This window comes from Pelobates fuscus, chromosome 3 (genome assembly GCF_036172605.1).
Source record: "Pelobates fuscus isolate aPelFus1 chromosome 3, aPelFus1.pri, whole genome shotgun sequence".
NCBI lineage: Eukaryota > Metazoa > Chordata > Amphibia > Anura > Pelobatidae > Pelobates > Pelobates fuscus.
In genome coordinates, this window is record NC_086319.1 from 291,956,026 (window position 1) to 291,977,725 (window position 21,700).

Consider the following 21,700-nt stretch of genomic DNA (forward strand, 5'->3'; position numbering starts at 1 on the left):
CGGTCCTCTAGGCGTCTGGAGATCCTTATGCATACATGAGAGAGAGAGAGAAAACAAGGGAAGAGGAGAACCCCTATTGCGGTCAATCCCAATGTACAATGTCAAATAGTGCAGAAAAAATGGCTTCTCACCTGATGTTGAGCTCTATACCTGGCTCCTGTTGTGTAGGTGTCTGTCCCTTTAAGGGGGCAACTACCCTTCTTTAAGCAGCAACAATGGAAGATGGATTCCAAATATAAAACAAAATTTATTAAATAAAGTAGTAAAAACTTACAAATAAAGTATGAACAAAATTGTGAGAAATTTTAAAATGTGGAATCTTCAATTCTTTCAGCCAAAACATGTTTCACTGTACCCATACAGCTTTTTCAATCGGTAATAGAGTTGCTGCTGTTGCTTGTTTAAATACTTTGTACTTCCTCCTGTGTGGTCCTTCAAACTTCCCTCCCTCCAATCCGCTGGCGTCCTTTTTCATGAACATCTGTACTGTGTTAGTAATGAGAATGCTCCAGTCTCGGGGCAAGTCACGTGACCCAAAGCGTCACGTGCTGCATAACAAATTGGGCGTGTTTTCAATGTAGGGCTCACAGTTCCATATCGTCCATTTTGAAGTTGGGCAAAATGCCCTTCCTTCAACCAAGTCTGTTCCTATTTACAAACCAGATGCTCAATTTGAGCGATATATAAACGAAAAAATGAAAAAATGAAGGGAGAAAGGGGCTGATTATTATTGAATAGATCTCTATTGTATCAGCAGCTTATGTTCAATGATGATGTCAATATTAAAATATATATATAAAAAAATATTAAAAAAAATATATATATATATATATAAATATATAGTAGGTTCCCACTTGGTCTCCCATACAAGTACTAACCAGGCCTGAGCTTGGATGGCTTCTGAGATCTGACAAGATCAGGCATTTTCAGACTGGTATGGCCATAGAATAAATATTTAAAATGTATGAAACATACTAATAAAAAATAATTTAAGTTAAAAAATGGCATAACTCAAAATCATCATTGAGACCATTAGGCTGCATGGTATTCAGGTTAAAAATCCATTGCATCTCCCTTTGGCCTAATTTTTTGATAAAATCTCCCCCTCTCCAATCGGGTGATACCCTCTTAATTGCATGGAATTCTAATAGGGTGGGATTGCTATTATGTTTATTTTTAAAATGTAAGGAGACACTGTGCTTTTCATAGTTGTTCCTAATATTCCTAATGTGTTCCTGTACTCTAATATGCAACTTTCTTTTAGTGCGTCCTACATATACAAGTCCACATGGGCATATGAAGGGATAAATAACTCTCGTGGACTGACAAATAATTAGCTCGTTGATCTTAAACATAACTTTTTTATTTTGAGGGTGTGAGAATTATTTTACTAGTCTTTTCTTACTGGTTGAGTTCTTGCACGCGCCACAGTATCCACAACCATAAAACCCTTTTGTTTCGTTGAAAAAGTCCCTATTACATCTTTTTGGGGGTATATGGTTAGATGTTAAGGTGTTTCTTAAATTCTTTACTCCTCTATATACAATCTAGGCTTCTTCGGAAGAATACTATTAAGGAGGGGGTTATTTCTTAAAATTGCCCAATATTTAGAGACTATTTTTCTAAATTCTTTACTTTTTACAGTTAAAGTCACATATAAGTCCTATTGTTTGTGGTTCTCCTTTATTTTTAGTGTTGTATTTAATTAGATCTTTTCTGTCCTTTATTTTGACTTCTTCAAGGGCTTTCCCCAACAATGTCTCGTTATATCCCTTCTCTCTAAAGTCTTTCATAATTTTGTGGGATTGTTCCTGGAATTTGCATTCCTCCTTATCCTGAGCAATTGCGCTTTGGGTGCATTCAGCAACCATGGGGAGAAATGACAGCTATTCTCCCCAATGTAGCTGTTAACATCCACAGGTTTGAAGAAAGTACATGTCTTCAAACCTGCATCCTCAACATAGATTTGTAGGTCCAGAAATTCCACTAGAATCTTGCTATAATTCGAGACTAATTTAATTCCCCAATCGTTGTTATTCAGATGGTCCAAAAAAGATATCAGGGATGTCTCATCCCCATGCCAAATGAAAAATATGTCGTCTATGTAACGGCGATAGGCAATGAGGTTCACGCTCCAACTACCATCTTGGTGAATGAATTCTTGTTCCCACAAAGCCATGAATAAATTTGCATAGCTTGGCGCGAACCTCGTGCCCATCGTCGTTCCACATATCTGTAAGTAGAAAAGATCGTTAAACCAAAAATAATTATTATTCAGTATCCATCTGATACTTTTAACTAAAAAATCAATTTGTCCACTTGGAAATGTTCCTGACTGCTGTAAAAAATGTTCTGTCGCTTGACACCCTTTATCGTGAGAAATAATGGTGTACAGCGAACTAACGTCAGCTGTCACCCAAAAACTATGTTCCTTCCACTTGTGATCTGTTAAAACTTGGAGGATATTGGAGGTATCCTTCAGGTAACTAGGACATTTGGTAACCACTGGTTGGAGACACCTATCTACGTACTGGGATAGTCTGCTGGAAATTGACCCAATCCCAGATACAATAGGTCTCCCTGGAGGTTTTATCCTATCTTTGTGGATTTTGGGGAGGTGGTAAAAGACTGGTATTATAGGTTGTGCACTATTTCTTGCATTTACATTTGTTTCAGATATATTGCTATGAGTCACGTTTTCCATACATATGTATGTTAACCCATATGGGTGAGTCAACAAATTTGTAAGCACTCCACATGCACACCAGTATATGGTATAGTCTATTAGTTAGTCACATCAGCACTATTATAGTATATTCATGTTGAAGTGAGTGCAGGCTTTCTGTTCTATATAATACATGAGAGTGTAACTAACTCCTGGTTTGCAAAATTCCCTATTATAGGACTATGTTTAATCCTTGCAATGCAGAGTTCCAGAAGATGGATGCATGATGCTAGTGGGTTAACCACAGGAGAGCAGTCATTATGCTGCGATATGGGTCGACATTTAATATTTTTGGATAAGCTTTCAAATGATTAAAACATTTTGGATAAACTTTTCAAATCAAGTTTTTCTAAATATTTAAATTTAAAATAATAAGTCGTGTTTAAAATATATCAATATATAAAACAATATTACACATTCTTCCAAAATATTAAATCACTTTAAAATGTTATCCAAACATATGAAATCATTTGAAATGCTTATCTCTGCCATAAAGTGGGCAGTGTAGCTGGGTCATACTGTGAATACAATTGATTAGTACCTTTATTCAGGCTGTGGAACATTGTAAGCTCCCACCATGGATTCTCCTTTATATCATGCTCAGCCAATCACTGGGCATACAAACTCTATGCTTTATGCTCTGTTCAAATAGAAAAGTTAAGACCTTTTCATATATATGAGAAATAATAAAATATACATTTATTGTAAATATGATATGAAAAATATGAAAAAAAACAAACCAATGTAAGCTTCACTTGAAAAAGAGGATTAGAGCGCACTGTATCTTTTATGTGGTGCATATTATGTAATACAATGAAACATATATAATTTCGGTCAATATACAGACAATATTCAGGTCATGGATTTTGCAAATATGCTCAAGGCCACAGCTGGCCCACGGGCATTCCATTGGGCACCATTTTCCTATGCCATTGTGTCTAGTAGTTTAGATCTTTGTGTTAGAGGAGATTGGATATATTATATGACTGACATGTAGCTTGTGTAAATGCTTTTTTTGCCTTCCAGCTGTGTGTTTCTGATCAAAGCGTAACTTTGTTGATTTTCAGTTATCAGGCTTTAAACAGCAAGCTTTTTGAGATGCTCAATACATTTCTCCGTACTGTCTTTCTATTTTGTTAGCTGCAAACTCTTTTTACTCCTAAGTGACTGACACAGACTTCGTATCTCACAATATAAAACAGTGCATTCACAAAATGTTAAGGAACTGAGGAAAAATGTGTCGACGCTGTAAAAAGGCCTGCAGTTTAAAGTGAAATTGCTAGGCAGTGGGTTTAAAATAACTCTCACAGGTTATTCCATCCTATTATTGTCACTTTAATAATACCATTTCCTCCAAACAGAGCTATTTCAACTGGCAGGTGTTGGCATTACTGCAGATCTTGGTTACAGGAGGAACTACTCCAGACCTGGAGGAGCAACTAGCGGAGGAGAATGTATTGATAAAGAGCACTCCAAACACAGCCCATGCTGCTCCAAGGAACCGCTGCAAACTATCCCTTCTCCCTCTCACTGACCACAGGCTGAAAACTAGTAAAGTGAGTCTTCAATGTCCGTAACATATTCTGGGTTTTACTTAAAGGGACACTCCAGGCACCCAGACCACTTATGCCCATTGGAGTGGCCTGGGTGCCAACTTCCACCACCCTTAACCCTGCAAGTGTAATTATTGCAATTTTTATAAACTGCAATAATTACCTTGCAGGGTTAAGTCCTCTTAAGGGACTTCTGGCTTCTTAGAACACGAAAAGTGTTTTAAACAACGCTGGACGTCCTCACGCTATGCATGAGGACCTCCAGCGTCGCTGCAATCCCCATAAGAAAGCATTAAATAATGCTATTCTATGGGGAGGTCTTATGCGCGTGCGTGGCCAATGGCACGCATGCGCATTAGGTCTCCCCCGCTGCCGTCAGCCGTCAGAGGAGCGTAGGCGGAGACTGACCCAGCACCGAGCTACATCAGCGCTGGATTCTGGTAAGTCACTGAAGGGGTTTTAACCAACATGGGATGGGGGATGGGAGGGAGAGGGGCACTGAAGGATCCTGCAGTGCCAGGAAAACAGATATGTTTTCCTGGTACTGGAGAGTCCCTTTAAACAGTGACATTATTATTAAGAACTATTGGAGCGTGTAGTAGGTTGCTGAGTGGAAACATTAATGCAGCCAAGTTAGGGGTTGCCCTGTGATCATGTATCCATCATAGGGCTGTTAATGTAGAGCAACAGCAAGATAGTGCCAACCACAGGTTGCACTACCCATGAATACTGCAAGACAGTCATTTATAAGTCACACAAACATATGCTTTATAATTGAAACTCAATATAAAGTAATATATATAATATGAGAAGGGGGGAGCACCCTGGTATATTATCAGAGATATATATGTTCTTAGTGGTAGTTGAACATGTAAAAAAGAATAATGCAACAAAATATAGTGCAGTTTACGCTGTACAGGTAAATATAGAAAAACACTAAATATACTTACAGAGTTTAGAGCTTAGGTAGCTATTCTTCTTTTTTACATATTCAACTACCGCTACCTACTAAGGACATATCTGCATCTGAGAATTCTATTGGACCAGAACAGAGAGACTCTGTTTGGGTGTTTGAGCTGCCTATTTTTTTTTTAACTATATGCACTAGAAACCTTGTTCCTAGAGATTTGCAGTATTATATATATTATATTATACTGTTGTAGAATTATTAACCCCTTATAACTTATATCCATTATTAGGCCCCTTATAAACTATATAATCCTTACTGGGCCCCTTTAATACTATATTCTCATATTCAGCTCTCATGCCTCGTAGTTTAAACTTTACAAGATTCCTTTGTTCGTAGAAACAGCATGTCAGCAGAAAATGCTAGAATCTTCTGATTCAAAGAACACACTGTAGCAGATAGTATTGATAGAGTGTATAATTGCCAAAGAGGCCTTGAGAATACTGAGGATACTAACCTTGAAAGACTAAAGGTACCAGCTACTCTTTATGGATAGCTGCCAAAATGCCCCCTCCCATCGAAAGAACTCCTCGTGCTAGCAAGATGGCGCTGAAATCTGGAGGAGAACTTTATGACGTCAGTTATGATGTAAGACGTAACACCCAACAGGGAATGCATTTAACTAACCACTTCTTCTCTTAGCCAATTGACAATGTTTCCTCACTTTTTATCTTGATTTTACAATGATGTAATTTTATCTTTAAAAAGGACTTGCAAAGCCTGCTTTGTTCAGATGCTAATAAATTTCCTGAAGTGCTTTTAACCTGAACTCCGTGTGTCAGTGTGAATTTACTTCTGCGTATACGCAATTTAAACATCTCTAATTTGGACAGGAACAGATAGTCATTCAAACTTCTTTGTTTGCTTAAAAGATTCCCTTATCAATACTATACTACACATTAAGGAACATTGCACTCATAAATACATTTCTAAATTCTATAAGGCTTCTTAAAATCACCTCTCAGCAAACAAATATGGGGATTCATTTCCACCATATGGCCATATTGTGTTAAGCCCACCACTACTTCAAACGTGGGAGACAGATCAAATAGTACTAGTGCTTAATAAACTGAAGTGTATTTAAATAATCTGTTTGTAAGAGCATTGTGAATATATATAATGCAAAATTAAGATTATAAATGCTTGCTGGTTAACTTTAATGGTCCTTTTACACCTTTGTTTTTTGTATATAACACACGCAACCAAGAATGTCTGTAATGTATTCAAATAATATTGTAACTAGACTGCATGCTTTCAGTGTATTCCTTGACAATATTGCAGTGTAATTATAAAATGTTTACTCTAAAAAGGGAATCCTGTGTGATGTAACTCACAGGAGTACGTGCAACAGAATACAGTAACATACAGCCCTACAGATGATGTTCAGTTACAACCCTTAATAATAGTAGGAAGACCACTAGTCTCATTCGTGATCATATGTTCCATGGTTGGCATATTGCTGGCTTTTTGTACAGTATATAAAACTGCAGGGAATTACGGAGTCTCTGATTGTGTTTTCTAAGTCTTTGATTATGTTTTTTTCCATTAAATGAAGGGCAGTACATATGGAGACTTATTCTGTAATGCTTTGACATCTTCCGGTATCATCTGCTTTGGGATTTATCGACTTATGGATACAACCAACCAACACCTCAGGTAGTTTAGTTCAATATGCTTTAACTTTAATGGCGTAAAAAGCATTTTCTTTCTATTTTTCCCTGTGTGCAACTGCTCGGGGAGTGGTCCCAAATTAAACAGACCAGGTAACTACTGTTTTACAGTTTCTATTATATTTGTTGCTTTTGTTGTGTTGGGGGAAATAAGAGGCAGCAAGATTGCAGGTCTGACTCAGTGCACATCTTGCAACAAGTACGCATGCCGGGAAGAAAAGTTTCAGGGCCCATACCTCTGTAGCAAGTGAGTGCAAGTGGCTCCTGTGGAAGCTCAAATTGCAACATTGAGGCAGATTGACAATCTTGAAAGGGGTCTGCTGCTGACTGAAATGAGAGTTTAGAACAGTTTAGTGGGGGCATTTAGTGGGAGTGGAAGGAAATAAGACAGCTGATGAACAGGCAAGTAGTTGGGTGACAGTTACACATGGTAGCGAGGGGTGAAAGAAAGAGGAAAGGTTTGGCTACTTTAGATTTTGTGCACACCAGCAGATTGGCATGAACATGTCTAATGATGAGCTCACTTTACTCTTTCTGGGGTCAGTTCCCTGGTTCTCCCCAGCCCTCATGTGTCCACTACTCTCCTTACCTTCTTACTAGCAGGGAGAAGTTCATGGTATACAGTCTGGAACAGAGAAAAATGAGGATGTAGTGAACATAGCAGAAAGTGGACATGCCACACTATTAGATAGACCAAAACAGCAAGAACATTTGCACTGTACGCAAAGTCAGCTATACCTTAAAGAGACACTATAGTCACCAGAACAACTACAGCTTAATGCATTTGTTCTGGTGAGTAGAATCATTCACTTTTTTTTGCTATAAACACTGTCTTTTCATAGAAAATGCAGTGTTTACATTACAGCATAGTGATAACTTCACTGGCCACTCCTAAGATGGCTGCTAGAGCTGCTTCCAATCTCAGTCTTGCCTAGTTTGAATCACAATATTCAGTATCTCCTCCCTCTGCATGCAGACACTGAACTTTCCTCATAGAGATTCATTGATTCAATTCATCTCTAAAAGGAGATGCTGATTGGCCAGGGCTGTGTTTGACTTGTGCTGGCTCTGCCCCTGATCTGCCTCCTTCACAGTCTCAGCCAATCCTATGGGGAAGCATTAGCTCAGAACAACACTTCTGATGATGTCAGCAGGCAGTTTCCTGTTCTGAGTCAAACAGGGACAAAACCAGCAGCTTCAGGCTAGAATACAAGAAATATTTTACTAGATTTAGGGAGACAAGAGGGGCCCAGGGGGACTAGATTGTGGTTTTACCACTATAGAGTCAGAATTATATGTTTGTGTTCCTGACCCTATGTCAGGACCTGCTCTGTCCTGTTCAGAGGTCTGACCATGGCTTCTGGTATCCAGTACCTTTTTTACAATTCTTGTTTAGTTTCTCTTGATTATTCTGGTTTTCTATTCTGTGTCTGGTTTTCTTTATGCTGGGTTTTCTGAGTTCATTCCTTTATTCCGTTCCTGGAATTCTCCTGGGTTTCTTTATGTTTGTATTATGTTGCCACACCCTTTCCTTTTCCATTAATCCTTTTGTTTCAGTTGGTTTCTGCTGGCAGTTGCTCCAAGTCATCTGCCCCTTTCTTGCAGGTAAGTGCTGTGTGTGTTTTATTATTGTTTATTTAGTCATGAAAATCTAGGCAGCTGGACCCACCGTACTTGGAGTACTTTGGCGCAGTGGTGGGCTGCATACATCTTGGCCATTTATGTATGTCTAAATCTCCAATGTTTTACATATATAGTACTTAGTTTTGTTTTGCCTTATATATCTTGTCTTGTTTTATTTTGTATTCCCAGTCTATGTACAGTCCTGTCCTGCCCCTGTTCTGTTAATGTTTCCCTTATGTATTGTGTACATGTTCTGGGTTTTGCATTCTATCCTTCTCTGGTTCTGGGTTCTACTAGTTTTGTCTTGTTTTCTTGTTTGGTGCCTATTCTAGTCTTGCCTTGTTTCTAGTACTGGATACATCTCAGCATTCATCTGCTCCTCGCATCCACTTAAGCTGCAACTTTCTGTTCTGGTTTGTGGCCGCACAAACGCTGGTGCTCAACACCAGGGGGCTGTGTGTTTACCCTGCATCTGGCCCTACTTATCCACTTCCACGCTGAAGACTCCTCATCAACTACATCAGGCACAGGGGTCCCAGTCTTTGGACTGCCACCCGTGACACCCTATAGTGCTCCTTTAAGTAACATATAGAGCCAGTCAGTCCACACAAGTTATGTCCCCTTGCTGACACTGATATGTTTACCATGCTCATAGATAGAGCATGGAATAGAGCTGTGGAATAGAGCTACAATATACCTCAAGCAGGGGAAAACAAACTCTAGTAGCTTCCCCACTCCATATCTGCCGTTGTACCAGTTATGCAATATATGCTTGTTTTATATATTCAAAGTCTGGCACATCACATCAGGCAGTCAATCTGTGACAATGAATACAGACATGTTTTTTCATACTTACCGTAATTTTCTTTTCTTGGCTATTATTCATGGCAGCATCACTTATAGGTTAGCTCCGCCCCGAACAGGACAGGAAACAATTAACTAATTAAAACCAGACTGTAGGAATAAAGGTCCCTCTTCCCTCTACCATACAGTCTAGTTTTTAAGCTCAAAAAGAATCTTAATGGAGAGTTGCTGACGCTGCCATGTATAATAGCCAGGAAAATAAAATTATGGTAAACATGAAATGTTTTTTCTGTATTCCTGTCTAATCATGGCAGCATCACTTATGGGTAATACCCAAGTTAAGACCAATGGGAGGGATAACGAATAAAACAGATACTTTAAGTTTGCTGCAATAATAATTTTTATTCCTGAGAAATAACTGAGGATAATACTTCTCTCCCAGAGCAAGTAGGTGAAGAAGCTGAATCTAACTTATGGTTAATGAAGGTTATTGGAGAAGACCAGGTGGCTACCCTGAATATGTCATCAGATGAAACCTCTGCCCAAGTAGCCCATGAGGTAGCTAGTGCCCTAGTTGAATCAGTCTTTATTTTCTCTGGAGGAAATAGGTTTTTAACCTGATAAGCTTTCTTTATGGTATTTGAGATCCAATGTCTCGAGGTAGTGGTAGAAGCTGTTTCACCTTTTCTGTAGCCAGTTGGAAGAACTAATAAATGTTGTGACTTCCGATACTGATTAGTGACCTCAAGATATTTCATTAGACAATCCTTAACATTCATTTGATGAAGCTTTACTTCTTCTGAGGAGGAAGTGTTTGGATAAAAGGAAGGAAGGACAACTTCCTATGAAACGTGGAATTGCGAAACCACCTTAGGCAGAAACTCCATTCTAGGTCTTAAATATTCTATCATGGAAGACCTTGTGATTTAGCCATTTTATCTTTTTCACCATTTTTATTATTTTAATACCTGGCATCTGAGTTTAACTTGTTCCAGAGAGATACTACTCCAAAGCATCCTTGGTGGGGATTATTCTACTCACACCCTATCATTGAGCACTGTGTCTGCCCAATTAAATGTGAGTAACCATTTGGTATTTTCATACACTCTCCTGGTTTTATCACAGTGAGCACTATTGTTGTTTTTTATGTTACATATGGTCCCCATCTGACGAGATATCTACTTACAACACTCCCTCACGTATCCCATAAGTGAGGATTATACCACTGTACGCTGTTTATACTAGAGCTAGTTTTTAGCTCTCAAAAACGTGAATAGGACAATATAGACCTTTTTTATTGGCTGCTACCTATTTGGGTTTTATTGCACTATTATATTTTCTTTTCTCTTTCATACGGATCCCACGAACCTCTCAATCCCACTACTCCATAGACGTCTCTACCTCAGATAGAACTGTGATTGTTCTCTCATCCAAAGGTTTTAGTGGACTATTTTGGACTCTTCTTTAGATATATATATATATATATATATATATATATATAGATAGATAGATAGATGTATCTTTTATTTTTTTGTATATATATATATATATATATATATATATATATATATACCTATTATTATTTTTATTCTCTCTCTGTATTATATATCATTGTTTATTTCTATATTACTATTTGCTTATATTTTATTTTATACATTATCTCTGTGGCGCCACCTTTCTCTCCTTCCTTATACCATCACTGGAGAAGGCTTGAATTTCAGACATTCTTTTAGCAGTAACCACCAAGAACAATGTGTTATATGTCAGAAGATAAATACCCAACTCATCCAAAGGAGCAAAAGGGGTGTCTGACAGAACATCCCATAGAAAGATCCCAAGGATGGAGGTCTTATACGTATAACTGCCTTGGAGAACCTGGCTTTTAGAAGATCTGATGCCCATGAGGTGTTACGCAATGCAGATTTAGCAGATGACTATACTTTTAATGTGTTTAGGCTTAAACCCTTTTCCAGACCAATATGTAGGAAATTTAGAACAGCAATATTATTAGGATGTAGGAAGTTTATGGAGTTTTGTTCTGCCCATAAACGAAAAATATCCCATGTCCTGTGATAACACGCTGAAGTGGAACTTTTTCTCGATTTCAAAGGTGTTTCAGCCACAAATTCAGGTAATTTTTGTTCTAAGTGTCTATTCTTTTCAAGAGCCAGGCCCCTAGTTTCAATTGGTTGGGATTTTGGATTAGTAAATCTGGTCTCTGAGGGAACGGCCATGGAGGAATCAAGCTCATTCTGTTCAGGATCGGGAACCAAGGTCTCCTTGGTCAAATTGGAATTATTGCTATAACCATCAAACCTTCTCTCCAAACTTTCCTCAACAATTGGTGTATCATAGGCAGTGGAGGGAATATGTACCCCAGATCGAAGTCCCAGGAAAGGGAAAGGGCATCTTGTCCTGCTGATCGATAGTCTGCTTGTAGCGAAAAATACTTTGAGACTTGAGCATTCCTGTTTGAAGCCATCAAGTCGATCTGAGGCATCCTCCACCTTAATATCATCTGAAATACTTCTGGATGTAATTTCCATTCTCCTGCTAAGATCGTAGTTCTGCTCAAATAGTCTGCCAAAATATTCTCCGGTCCTGGGATGTAGACTGCTTTCAGACCCTTTATCTTGTCTTGAGCAAATTCCATAAGTGGAACTATTTCTACCAAAAGAGCTTTGCTTTGGGTTCCACCTTGGCGATTTATGTAGGATGCCACAGATTTGTTGTCTGTTTGAATTATTTCCCAAGAGTTCTTTAGGCACTGCTGAAATCCCAAAATGGCATAGTAAATTGCTCTTAGTACTCTGAGATTTAAATGAATATTTCTCTCTTTCGCAGTGCATGTACCTTGTATCCAATTCTTGTCTAAATGTGCACTCCATCCTTTAAAACTTGCATCTGTAAGATAGGTGTTTCACTTTCGTCCACCATTGTAGGTCATCTAAAGTTTTCGGACTGAGAATAATTCTCTGATCCCAGTTGCACTCTTGTTTCTTGAAGTCTTGCAAGAACTTCATTTGTATTGGATGCATATTCCACTGTGCACATTTGTCTAATCCTATGGTGGATGTGAGTGAGCCCAATAGGCTCATAAATTCCCTTGCCGTTACGAGTACTTTGTATTGAAGATTCCGGATGTTTACTTGAATCCTCTCTATTCGTTCTGGTGATAACTTCACTGTCTTGATGGTTATGGCTATTGCTGCACCTAGGAATATCATTCTCTGTGATGGGTTCATCATGCTCTTTTTCATATTCAACTTCCATCCAAGTTCTAGTAGACATTCTGCTGTCACCTGAGTGTGAACAGCAGCTTTCTGGGATGGATCTATAATCAAGAAATCGTCCAGATAATGATAGATCTCTGTCCCTTACTTCTGGATAACTGCAACCAAAGCGATGAGGATTTTTGAGAACGTCCTTGGTGCCAGGCTTAAACCAAACGGAAGTCCCTTGAACTGGTAATGTCTTCCAAAAACATAAAACTGAATGAACTTGCGGTGGTATCTGTTGATCTAAAATAAGTCTCCACTCTTTCTGTGGTTTTGGGGCCAGGAAAACCATAGAATAATGGCCCATTGATTTCTTTCTGTTTGGGACTTTTTCTATAACTTGGTTTTGCAGAAGTTTTGATATGCAACTCCTCATAGCTTTCTCTTTTTCTCCTTTTGCTACTCAAGATTGGATGAAGAAATCCTTTGTTGGAATAGAGTTGTATCCTTCATTTAAAATACATAGGACCCAGGAGTCTGTCACACTATTGACCCAGACAGGATAAAAGAGATGAAGTCTTCCTCCTGTTACTCCTGGCTGGGCCAGAAAAGGTTCAGAAGTTCTTACTTGGAATACGTGATCCTCTTCCTCGGGTTGATTTGGAAGGTGCCTGATAGTTCCTCCAGTTAGGTCTAGAATATTCCTTTCCAGGCTTATACATTCTGCTCTCTCAAAAGGAATGTTCCCTGTGCCTGTTATTTTTCCAGGTGGCCGAACCAAATTGTCTTCTTTCTTGTGGAAGAAAGGCCTTTTTCCCATCAGCTGCCTTGTGAATTGCTTAATCCAGGATTATACCAAATAGAAGATCTCCTTGGAATGGGAGAGCACACAGGGAGGCTTTAGAAGCATAATCTGCCCCCCAAGAATGTAACCATAATGCTCTACGTGCTGCAACTGACAGGCCCATGCTTTTTGCCACCATTCTAGTGACATCCAATGAGGCTTCAGAACAAAATTCTGTTGCCAACGTCAATTCTTTTAGTCCATCCAAAAGATGTTCTCTTAGCAATATCCTCTTCTAAGTTTTGTAACCAAACTTTAAATGCTCTCGACAAAGTGGTTAAAGCTACTGCTGGATGTAGCACTGATCCTAATGCTAGTTATGATTTGATAAGATTTGCATCCAATCTTTTTTCAATAGGCTCCCTCATATAAGCCATGGAGTCAATAGATAGAGTGGTCTTCTTAGCCATATGGATAACTGCTGCATCAATCTTCAGGACGGAATACCATGATTTGCAATGATCTTTAGAATTGGGATATCATCTGAATGCTTTATTCTTAAGAGTTACTTTTCTCTCGTTTTTTGCCATTCCTGAGACAGTATTTCTTTGATTGTAGAGTGAACAGGAAACGTTGGTCTATTAGCTTTCAGATCTTTGAAATATCTGTCGGATTCTTTCATCTCTGATTTCTCCTCTGGGAATCTTAAAGTATCCCTTATGATGTTAATTAGTTTGTCAACTGTCTTAGAATCCAACGCTCTTGAAGCATAGTTTACTTCTCCTTCTTCGTCTGACATATCTTCCATCATATCCAAATTTTCACCTGAATCTGAGGAATTATCTTCTCTTCGTAGGCATTTGGATGATGTCAGTTTACTTCTTGTGGATCTAAACCCCTCTGCTATAGCCTCTGTAATCCATTTATTCAAATCTGTTTGAGGCGATTGTCTTTTATCCATTACCTCAGCAGCTTCTGTCAAACATTCTTTACAAAGGTTTTTTCACCTTATTAGATCAATTTTCTCTCTAGGGCAGCTTTCCAGAAAGCTTTTGCATGTTCCAACCACTGTAAAAACGCTGTATACCAAAAAAAATTAAATTTACCGGTATTTTGAATTTTTGGCACAATGTGTTTTTTTATGTTTGCGACCACTAGCGCATGCGCAAACGGAGTTTCAAGATGCCGACACTACTGCACATGCTCTACAAGCCAAGAGCAGAAAGAACCCAGAGAAAGCCGGCGAAAGCTCATTTTGGCTCCGAGGGAGCCAGGAACAACATGAAGCCTGATGCAGTAGAAGGCACAAGAAATCAGGTAATTATTAAAGCAAGTAAAGATAGACTTACCCATGTTTCTCCAAATACTTTGCCCCAGGATCACAGGGGGTTATTTGATGTACACAAGGGGAATTTTTACGGTATCTCCAACCCCACATCAATGTAACTATTTGCAGCCCATATAGTATTCCCATGATATGGTACATGTACTAATGTCTCCTTTCATATGAGACAAATTCCTGTTTGTCCTGTTGGGGACAGAAAAAAAGACTGTGGGGTAGAGGGAGGAGAGACCTTTATTCCTACAGTCTGGTTCTAATTAGTTAATTGTTTCCTGTCCTGTTCCTGTTGGGGGCGGAGCTAACCCATAGGTGATGCTGCCATAATTAGCCAGAAATAAATGCTTCTTGATACATTGCCAGATCTGACACTAAAAGAGTTTAATTTTTTTTTTTAATCTCTTGGACCACCTGAAGGCACTTTTTGCCAAATATTTTTGCCAAAGATCAAATGCATGGCACTTAAAACGGCACTGTCACTGTCTGGGGACTTTGCAAAATTCAGTGACAATGCCACTGGGGGTCCAGTGACTTGAGGGATAGTTCAAGGTGAGTTCTACTTACATTAACCTATCCCTTGTGGGCGCTGCAATTTTCCTCTGGTGGGTGCTCCTCAGCTCCTGGCACTTCAATCCCAGGGACCGACGTCACTGCTGTATTCTTGCACATGCACAAAAGTGCTACATTGACCTCTATGGAAGATCCCGTGAGACCACAGGACCATCCACACACAGAATCAATTCCCTACAGCCATCACTGCTGACAGCTGGGGTGATTGATACTTCTAGATGGCACTAGCTCCACCCAGTGTCTAGAAGTGTCAGGCATAGGAAATATATAGAGACAAAGTCCAACACAGTAAAACATCTTTATGAAATACTCTTTTTTTTAAAGACTTTAATTAAATTGTGTTAGTTATCAAGAAGCAAACCTGCACGATGCCATTATATTAAATAAAATCATGGGTGCGTCATAGTTAATGAACAGTTTTGCAGTTAAATCTTAGACTCCTGTTAGTACATCATAAAAACGCATGTGACGTTTTATTAAAACAATATTGCATGCATATTTATCAAATCATAAATATGAAACAATCATCAGACTATGCTTGTAAAATTTACCAATAATTTGCTTTAGCCCCAGGCTGCAAAATCTTTTTCAAGAATCTGACTAATAACCATTGCCACATGATATATATATATATAATTTTAATTTTATTAAAGACACGGAGGCTCATATTATGCATAACTCTTTCTTTATTTCCTCAGCAGCAAAGATAGAGGAATATAAATATTATCAAAAAATGAAAGAAAAAACTGTACAGGCATAACAGGTAGCCAATCACATAATAGAGGAAGTAGCTATATAAGTCCTGTGTCTCCCACAATCCCCCTCTTTCTTTGCTGCTTCCTCAGACAGCTAAGTACCTTACTTGAGCTCTACTACTGATTGCATTTTGTGTTGTGATATTTACATGTGTTTTGCAGTTATTGCTTTTAGCTGTTATTATTATTATGCTATCTGTAATTGGTGTTTGTTTTTGACCACATCGTTGGTGTAGTTGGGTGTTCTCCCCTGGGACTTTGCCCGCCATCGCGGGCTGTGTTTTTCCCCTCCATCCCGTCCCTGTTCTCTCTGATCGCTTTTCGGCATGGTTAATCTGCCGCGACGGTCCTCTCTCTGCGACCGCGGCTGAGTGTGCTCGTTCCCCTCTCACGGGCTGCCCGCGCGGGTAGGTGCACGCGCCCCTTCCCCCGCCGGGAGCCTGTCCGCGAGCGCACTCTGACACGTGCGGCGGCCTTTTTTGGGCGGTCACTCGTGTCGCCCTGTCCTGCCGTGCGGTCGGTCCCTGTTTCTCGGGTTCCCCTGCTACACCAACGATCGGGTTATAATCCGTTTGCTGTTCTGCTGGGTTACTCAACCCTTTTTCTGGTAATTTTCTTTAGGTTTGCCTTAGTGCAGTTTTACCCTTAGTGACTACCGCCATTATGCAGGATAATAAGGATGGGCCTAGTGACCCCTCTGGGGATTTCCCGAAAGACAACCCTGAGGGCTCTCAAGAGTTCCAGGCCTTATTGGAGGCCACCATGGCGTCCTCCCTTCAGAAGGCTATTGCCTCCGCTATGGGGGCTGTTTCATCCTCCTTCACCCAGTCGCTTCACTCTGTATTTTTGCCTCCCATGGCTACCCCTACCCCCCTGGGTGTGGGGTCCCCTTCCCCTGCCCAAACTGTGCCGGGTGCCCGTAAGGCTAAGGCAAAATCTCACCATATCGGCTCCCACTCCTCGATGCAGGCCTTGCCTGCCATGACTGACTCGCCTCTGGCGGTCGCAGATAGCGCGCATCCCACGCGCACAAGAGCCCCTGGCCGGGCTAAAAAGGCTAGGTTATGGAAACGGGCTAGAGCCCTGGATAATGGGTCGGATACCGACCGGAGTGTGGAAGATGATTCCGATATTATGGAGTATGACTCCTATGTTGAGGGCGAGTCAGACGAGGATCAACCCCCTACGGGTGTAACCCCTGCTGGGTCCTCTGCCAACCCACGAGGAAAAGTGCCAGACCCCACTGGGGATGATAATAAGGGGCTTTTAGACCCACAGGGTAACCCCCTGTTCGACCCGGACGACCTACGTCACCCGAGGTCTGCTGAATGGGTCCCTCCGGATCATATCGCCCAATATGTGGCTAAACGGATACGCACACCTCTGTCCAAGGAAGGCCGCAATAAATTGCGCGCCGAATGCCCACGACCTTCCCTCCCTGGCGCTGCCTGTAAAACCCCAGACGTTGACCCTCAAATTGCCCAATTTCTGAATAAGTCTGGGTGGAAGCCTAAAAAGGGTCTTGATCACTCCCTGAAAGGGTGCCAAGATAAAATTCTAGATACGCTGGGCCCCCTGTCTAAGTTGTACGAGCTTCTTGATACCGCTCGTAATGGTGACTCAGTTCTGGATGTAGATGTGGCCATCGGGTGGGTCCAGCGGGCTATCTGCCTTGTGGGGAATGCTAACACGGCTATGTCCTCCGAGAGACGCAAGGCTATTCTCTTGAAAATAGACCCTAAACTGGCCGCTATGACCGTAGCTGAACCTGACTCAGCCGATGAGGGGATGTTGTTCGGCACATCCTTTGTGAAGGACATGGGGTCCTATGTTAAAACCTTTACGGCTATCGACAAGGCGCAGGCAAATATGAAGCGCGTCTTCGCGCCCAAGGTTTTCGGTGGGGCCGGGCGTAGCAGGAACCGTCCACCCGGCCGTGGTTTCCGAGGCTCATTCCGTGCCACCAGAGGTTCCTTTTTCCCCTCTCGAGGGTTCCAAGACCCGAAAACGCCTCCCTTCTTCCCGGCTAGAGGGAGATCGTGGGGCTCCAGATACCCCCGTGGTGGGTCTTCGGGCAGACGCCCTTATGGTGAGTACCCCTTCTTCCCTTCTCGATCGGGTTCAGGTGGCGGGGAGGCTGACCTTATTCTACCCAAAGTGGGCAGTTATAACCTCAGATGCTTGGGTTCTGCAGTGCGTAAAGGGTTATCAACTAGATTTTGTCTCCCTGCCTGTTCAAATGTATACCCCCAGGGAATTGTCTCTCCCACAGGAGCAGGACGCGATGATCTCCGCGGAAGTTGCGGAGATGTTCTCGAAGGGCGCCATCGAAGAATTGCCGTTCGCCACTCCAGGCTTTACGAGCAGTCTCTTCCTTGTACCCAAGAAAGGGGGCGGTGTCCGCCCAGTGATAAATCTTCGCCCTCTCAACGCCTTCCTGCGCTACCAACATTTCCAGATGGAAGGCATTCATTGTCTCAGAGACCTTCTGAGACAGTCGGATTACTTGCACTTCACCTGGCACGGACGGCGTTGGCGTTTTACATGCCTGCCGTTCGGTCTCTCCTCTGCCCCTTGGTGTTTCACCAAGGTAATGAAGCCGGTGGTGTCGTTCCTCCGTACCCGAGGGGTTCGACTGATTATTTACCTGGACGACATCCTAATCATGTCCCAATCGTTGGAATGCCTGAGGTTGCATTTAGACTGGACGGTCAACCTCTTACAGAACCTAGGTTTTCTGGTCAACTGGGACAAGTCGGTCCTGAAACCCGCCCAGTCTATGGAGTTTTTGGGGTTCCAGGTGGATTCCGTACGGCAGTTCCTGTACTTGCCGGAGTCCAAGATAAAAGCCATCCAGAAGGAGCTTCGTCGAGCTCTTTGTGCTTCGGACTTGTCGGTCCGGCAGTTGGCAAGGATCATCGGTCTACTGGCCTCCTCCATTCAGGCGATATTCCCAGGCCCTCTGCATTACCGGGCTCTCCAACGGCTCAAGGGGTCACACCTACGTTCGGGTCAATCCTACGAATCCCGAATTTGTTTGGACGAGGAAGCCAGAGACGAGCTGGTATGGTGGTTGGCACACATGGAAGCCTGGAACGGAAGGGCGATTTTCGGTTCCGTTCCGGACGTGATCATAGAATCAGATGCCAGCTTGCACGGCTGGGGGGCTCGTTGTGGCAACATTTCCACAGGGGGCAGATGGTCCGACGCAGAGAAGTCGTTACACATCAACTGCCTAGAACTTCTGGCGGGAGCCTTTGCGATTCGCAGCCTTACCCCTGGAAGGGCGAACTGTTGTGTTCTCCTCAAGTTGGACAACGTATCGGCGGTCCGATACATAAATCACCTGGGCGGCACCAAGTCCAAGATGTTGGCTCTACTGGCGAAGGACTTTTGGCAATTCTGCCTTCTCAACAACGTTTCGGTGACGGCGGAACATATTCCGGGTCTGGACAATTCCGGTGCGGATTGGAACTCCAGGCATTTGAGAGACTCGGGAGACTGGCGATTGCACGCCTCGGTCTTCCAAGGCCTAACCAGGCTGTGGGGACGGTTCGAGATGGACCTGTTCGCCTCTCGACTAAACACTAAATTGCCGCAGTTCTACAGTTGGAGACCGGACCCGGCGGCTGTGGCGACGGATGCCTTTCTTCAGGAATGGCCTCCGGGCCGCCTGTATGCCTTTCCTCCATTCAACATGATTGCTCGTACGATCTCGAAGCTGGTTCGTCACGACTGTTGTCTGGCTCTGATCACCCCTCTGTGGAGATCCCGTCCGTGGTTCCCTCGTTTGATGGAGTTGTCCATAGACTTCCCTCGTCTGTTACCGAACTTCCAGAACCTCCTTCTGGATCCGGATGGGAACTCGCACGGATTGGTGCTACAGCACCAGTTGCCCCTAGTAGCGTGGTTCCTTTCAGGGGATGCTGGCTTGTCCCTGACGTTCCACAGTCAACTCTCTTGCTCCTCGATAACGCCTGGGCTCCGGGCACGCGATCAGCTTACCGAGCTGCATGGAAGTCTTGGTCTGATTGGTGCATGGAACGGGCAGTGGATCCCGTATCTGCCCCTCTCCATTTGATCCTGGGGTTTCTCACAGCCCTGTTCGACTCAGGCAAGGCGTACAGGACTGTCAATGTTTTTCGCTCGGCCATATCTGCCGGTCACGGAGGTTTGGAAGGTTTACCCGTCGGCAAACATCCTTTTGTATGCCGTCTTCTCAAGGGTATTCGCTTCGTCCGTCCACCTAGGTCGCGGTTTTCGGCCTTTTGGGACGTCAACATTATGTTGCGGTTTCTGTCGGAATGGTATCCTAACCATGACTTGACTCTTAAACAACTATCCTCCAAGATGGTTATGCTGTTTTGCCTGGTCTCTTGTAAGAGAGTCTCCGATGTCAGGGCTCTTGATTGGGGTGCCTTTGTGTTTACTCCTGAAGGCGTTACTTTCAACATATCTAGGAGGACTAAGTCGGCATCCAAATCCTTCGTATATCCTAGATTCTCGTTATGTCCGGCACTCTGTCCGGTGGATTGTTTGAAGGCCTATCTGGAGGCTACGCGACCGTTGCGTTCATCTGACCGACATCCCCTATTCATTTCGTTTAAGGCTCCTCATCGCCCAGTCTCGACACCGACGCTAGCGCGTTGGATTCGTTGGCTTTTATCCCTAGCGGGTATAGACACGTCTATCTTTACGCCTCATTCTGTACGAGGTGCTATGGCCTCGAAGGCATCCACAGTTGGTTGCCGTCTGGAAGACATCATGCGTGCAGCGGACTGGTCCCGAGAATCGACCTTCAGAGACTTATATTTCAGACCAATTGAACACATCGCATCTCAAGTGATAGCACAGCTTTGAACTTGCATAATATGAGCCTCCGTGTCTTTAATAAAATTCCCAGATTTTACTAGTAACATGACGTAAAGTCATGATTTTATTAAAGACACGGAGGCGAGTATTATTCCCTCCCACCCTCCCGGTGTGGATTTGGGATAAGAGATGCTTCGATGCTATACAGGTATGTTGTCAATTAGGTCTGTATTGAGATCATGTTTCTATATCATGTAATTTTATCATGCTTAGATGATTTTAACAGTTTTTATATTGGTTTCTAATCTTCTATATTTTCTATTCCAGAATCCTGTTTCATGTAGAACTCCTCACGGTTATGTTTGGTAAGTCTACAGTTTTGAGTTTGGAAATTACCATATTTCTCTATCTTTTTTAGCTTGAAGTTATCGTTTTGTTTCCCGTTTCCTGTTTGGATCAAGTGGGACATCGTTTTATCTTACCTGGTCTTCGGTTTTGCAAGAAAGAGGGGGATTGTGGGAGACACAGGACTTATATAGCTACTTCCTCTATTATGTGATTGGCTACCTGTTATGCCTGTACAGTTTTTTCTTTCATTTTTTGATAATATTTATATTCCTCTATCTTTGCTGCTGAGGAAATAAAGAAAGAGTTATGCATAATACTCGCCTCCGTGTCTTTAATAAAATCATGACTTTACGTCATGTTACTAGTAAAATCTGGGAATTTTGTAATAAGAAGAAGAAGAACTTAGCAAAATATGCCAAAATTAATATGCAAAACAATAATAGAAAAACAGCTGTGGTGCATGAAAATAGACATATTGCATTTTTAGATAATTCACCATATCTTTTTTTTTTTTGTTTCTTTCTTTTTTTGT

At 41.9% G+C, this 21,700-nt stretch overlaps 1 protein-coding gene across 1 annotated transcript in view; it reads left to right on the forward strand.

Moving 5' to 3' along the window:
* The window catches only part of KCNU1 (potassium calcium-activated channel subfamily U member 1), a 105,348-nt gene that overhangs the window by 74,709 nt on the left and 8,939 nt on the right, over positions 1–21,700 (forward strand). Inside the window, exons 7-8 of the mRNA XM_063445599.1 lie at positions 4,087–4,281; positions 6,801–6,901. Coding sequence (XP_063301669.1) covers positions 4,087–4,281; positions 6,801–6,901 — 296 coding nt within the window. The remainder of the gene's footprint in view (positions 1–4,086; positions 4,282–6,800; positions 6,902–21,700) is intronic.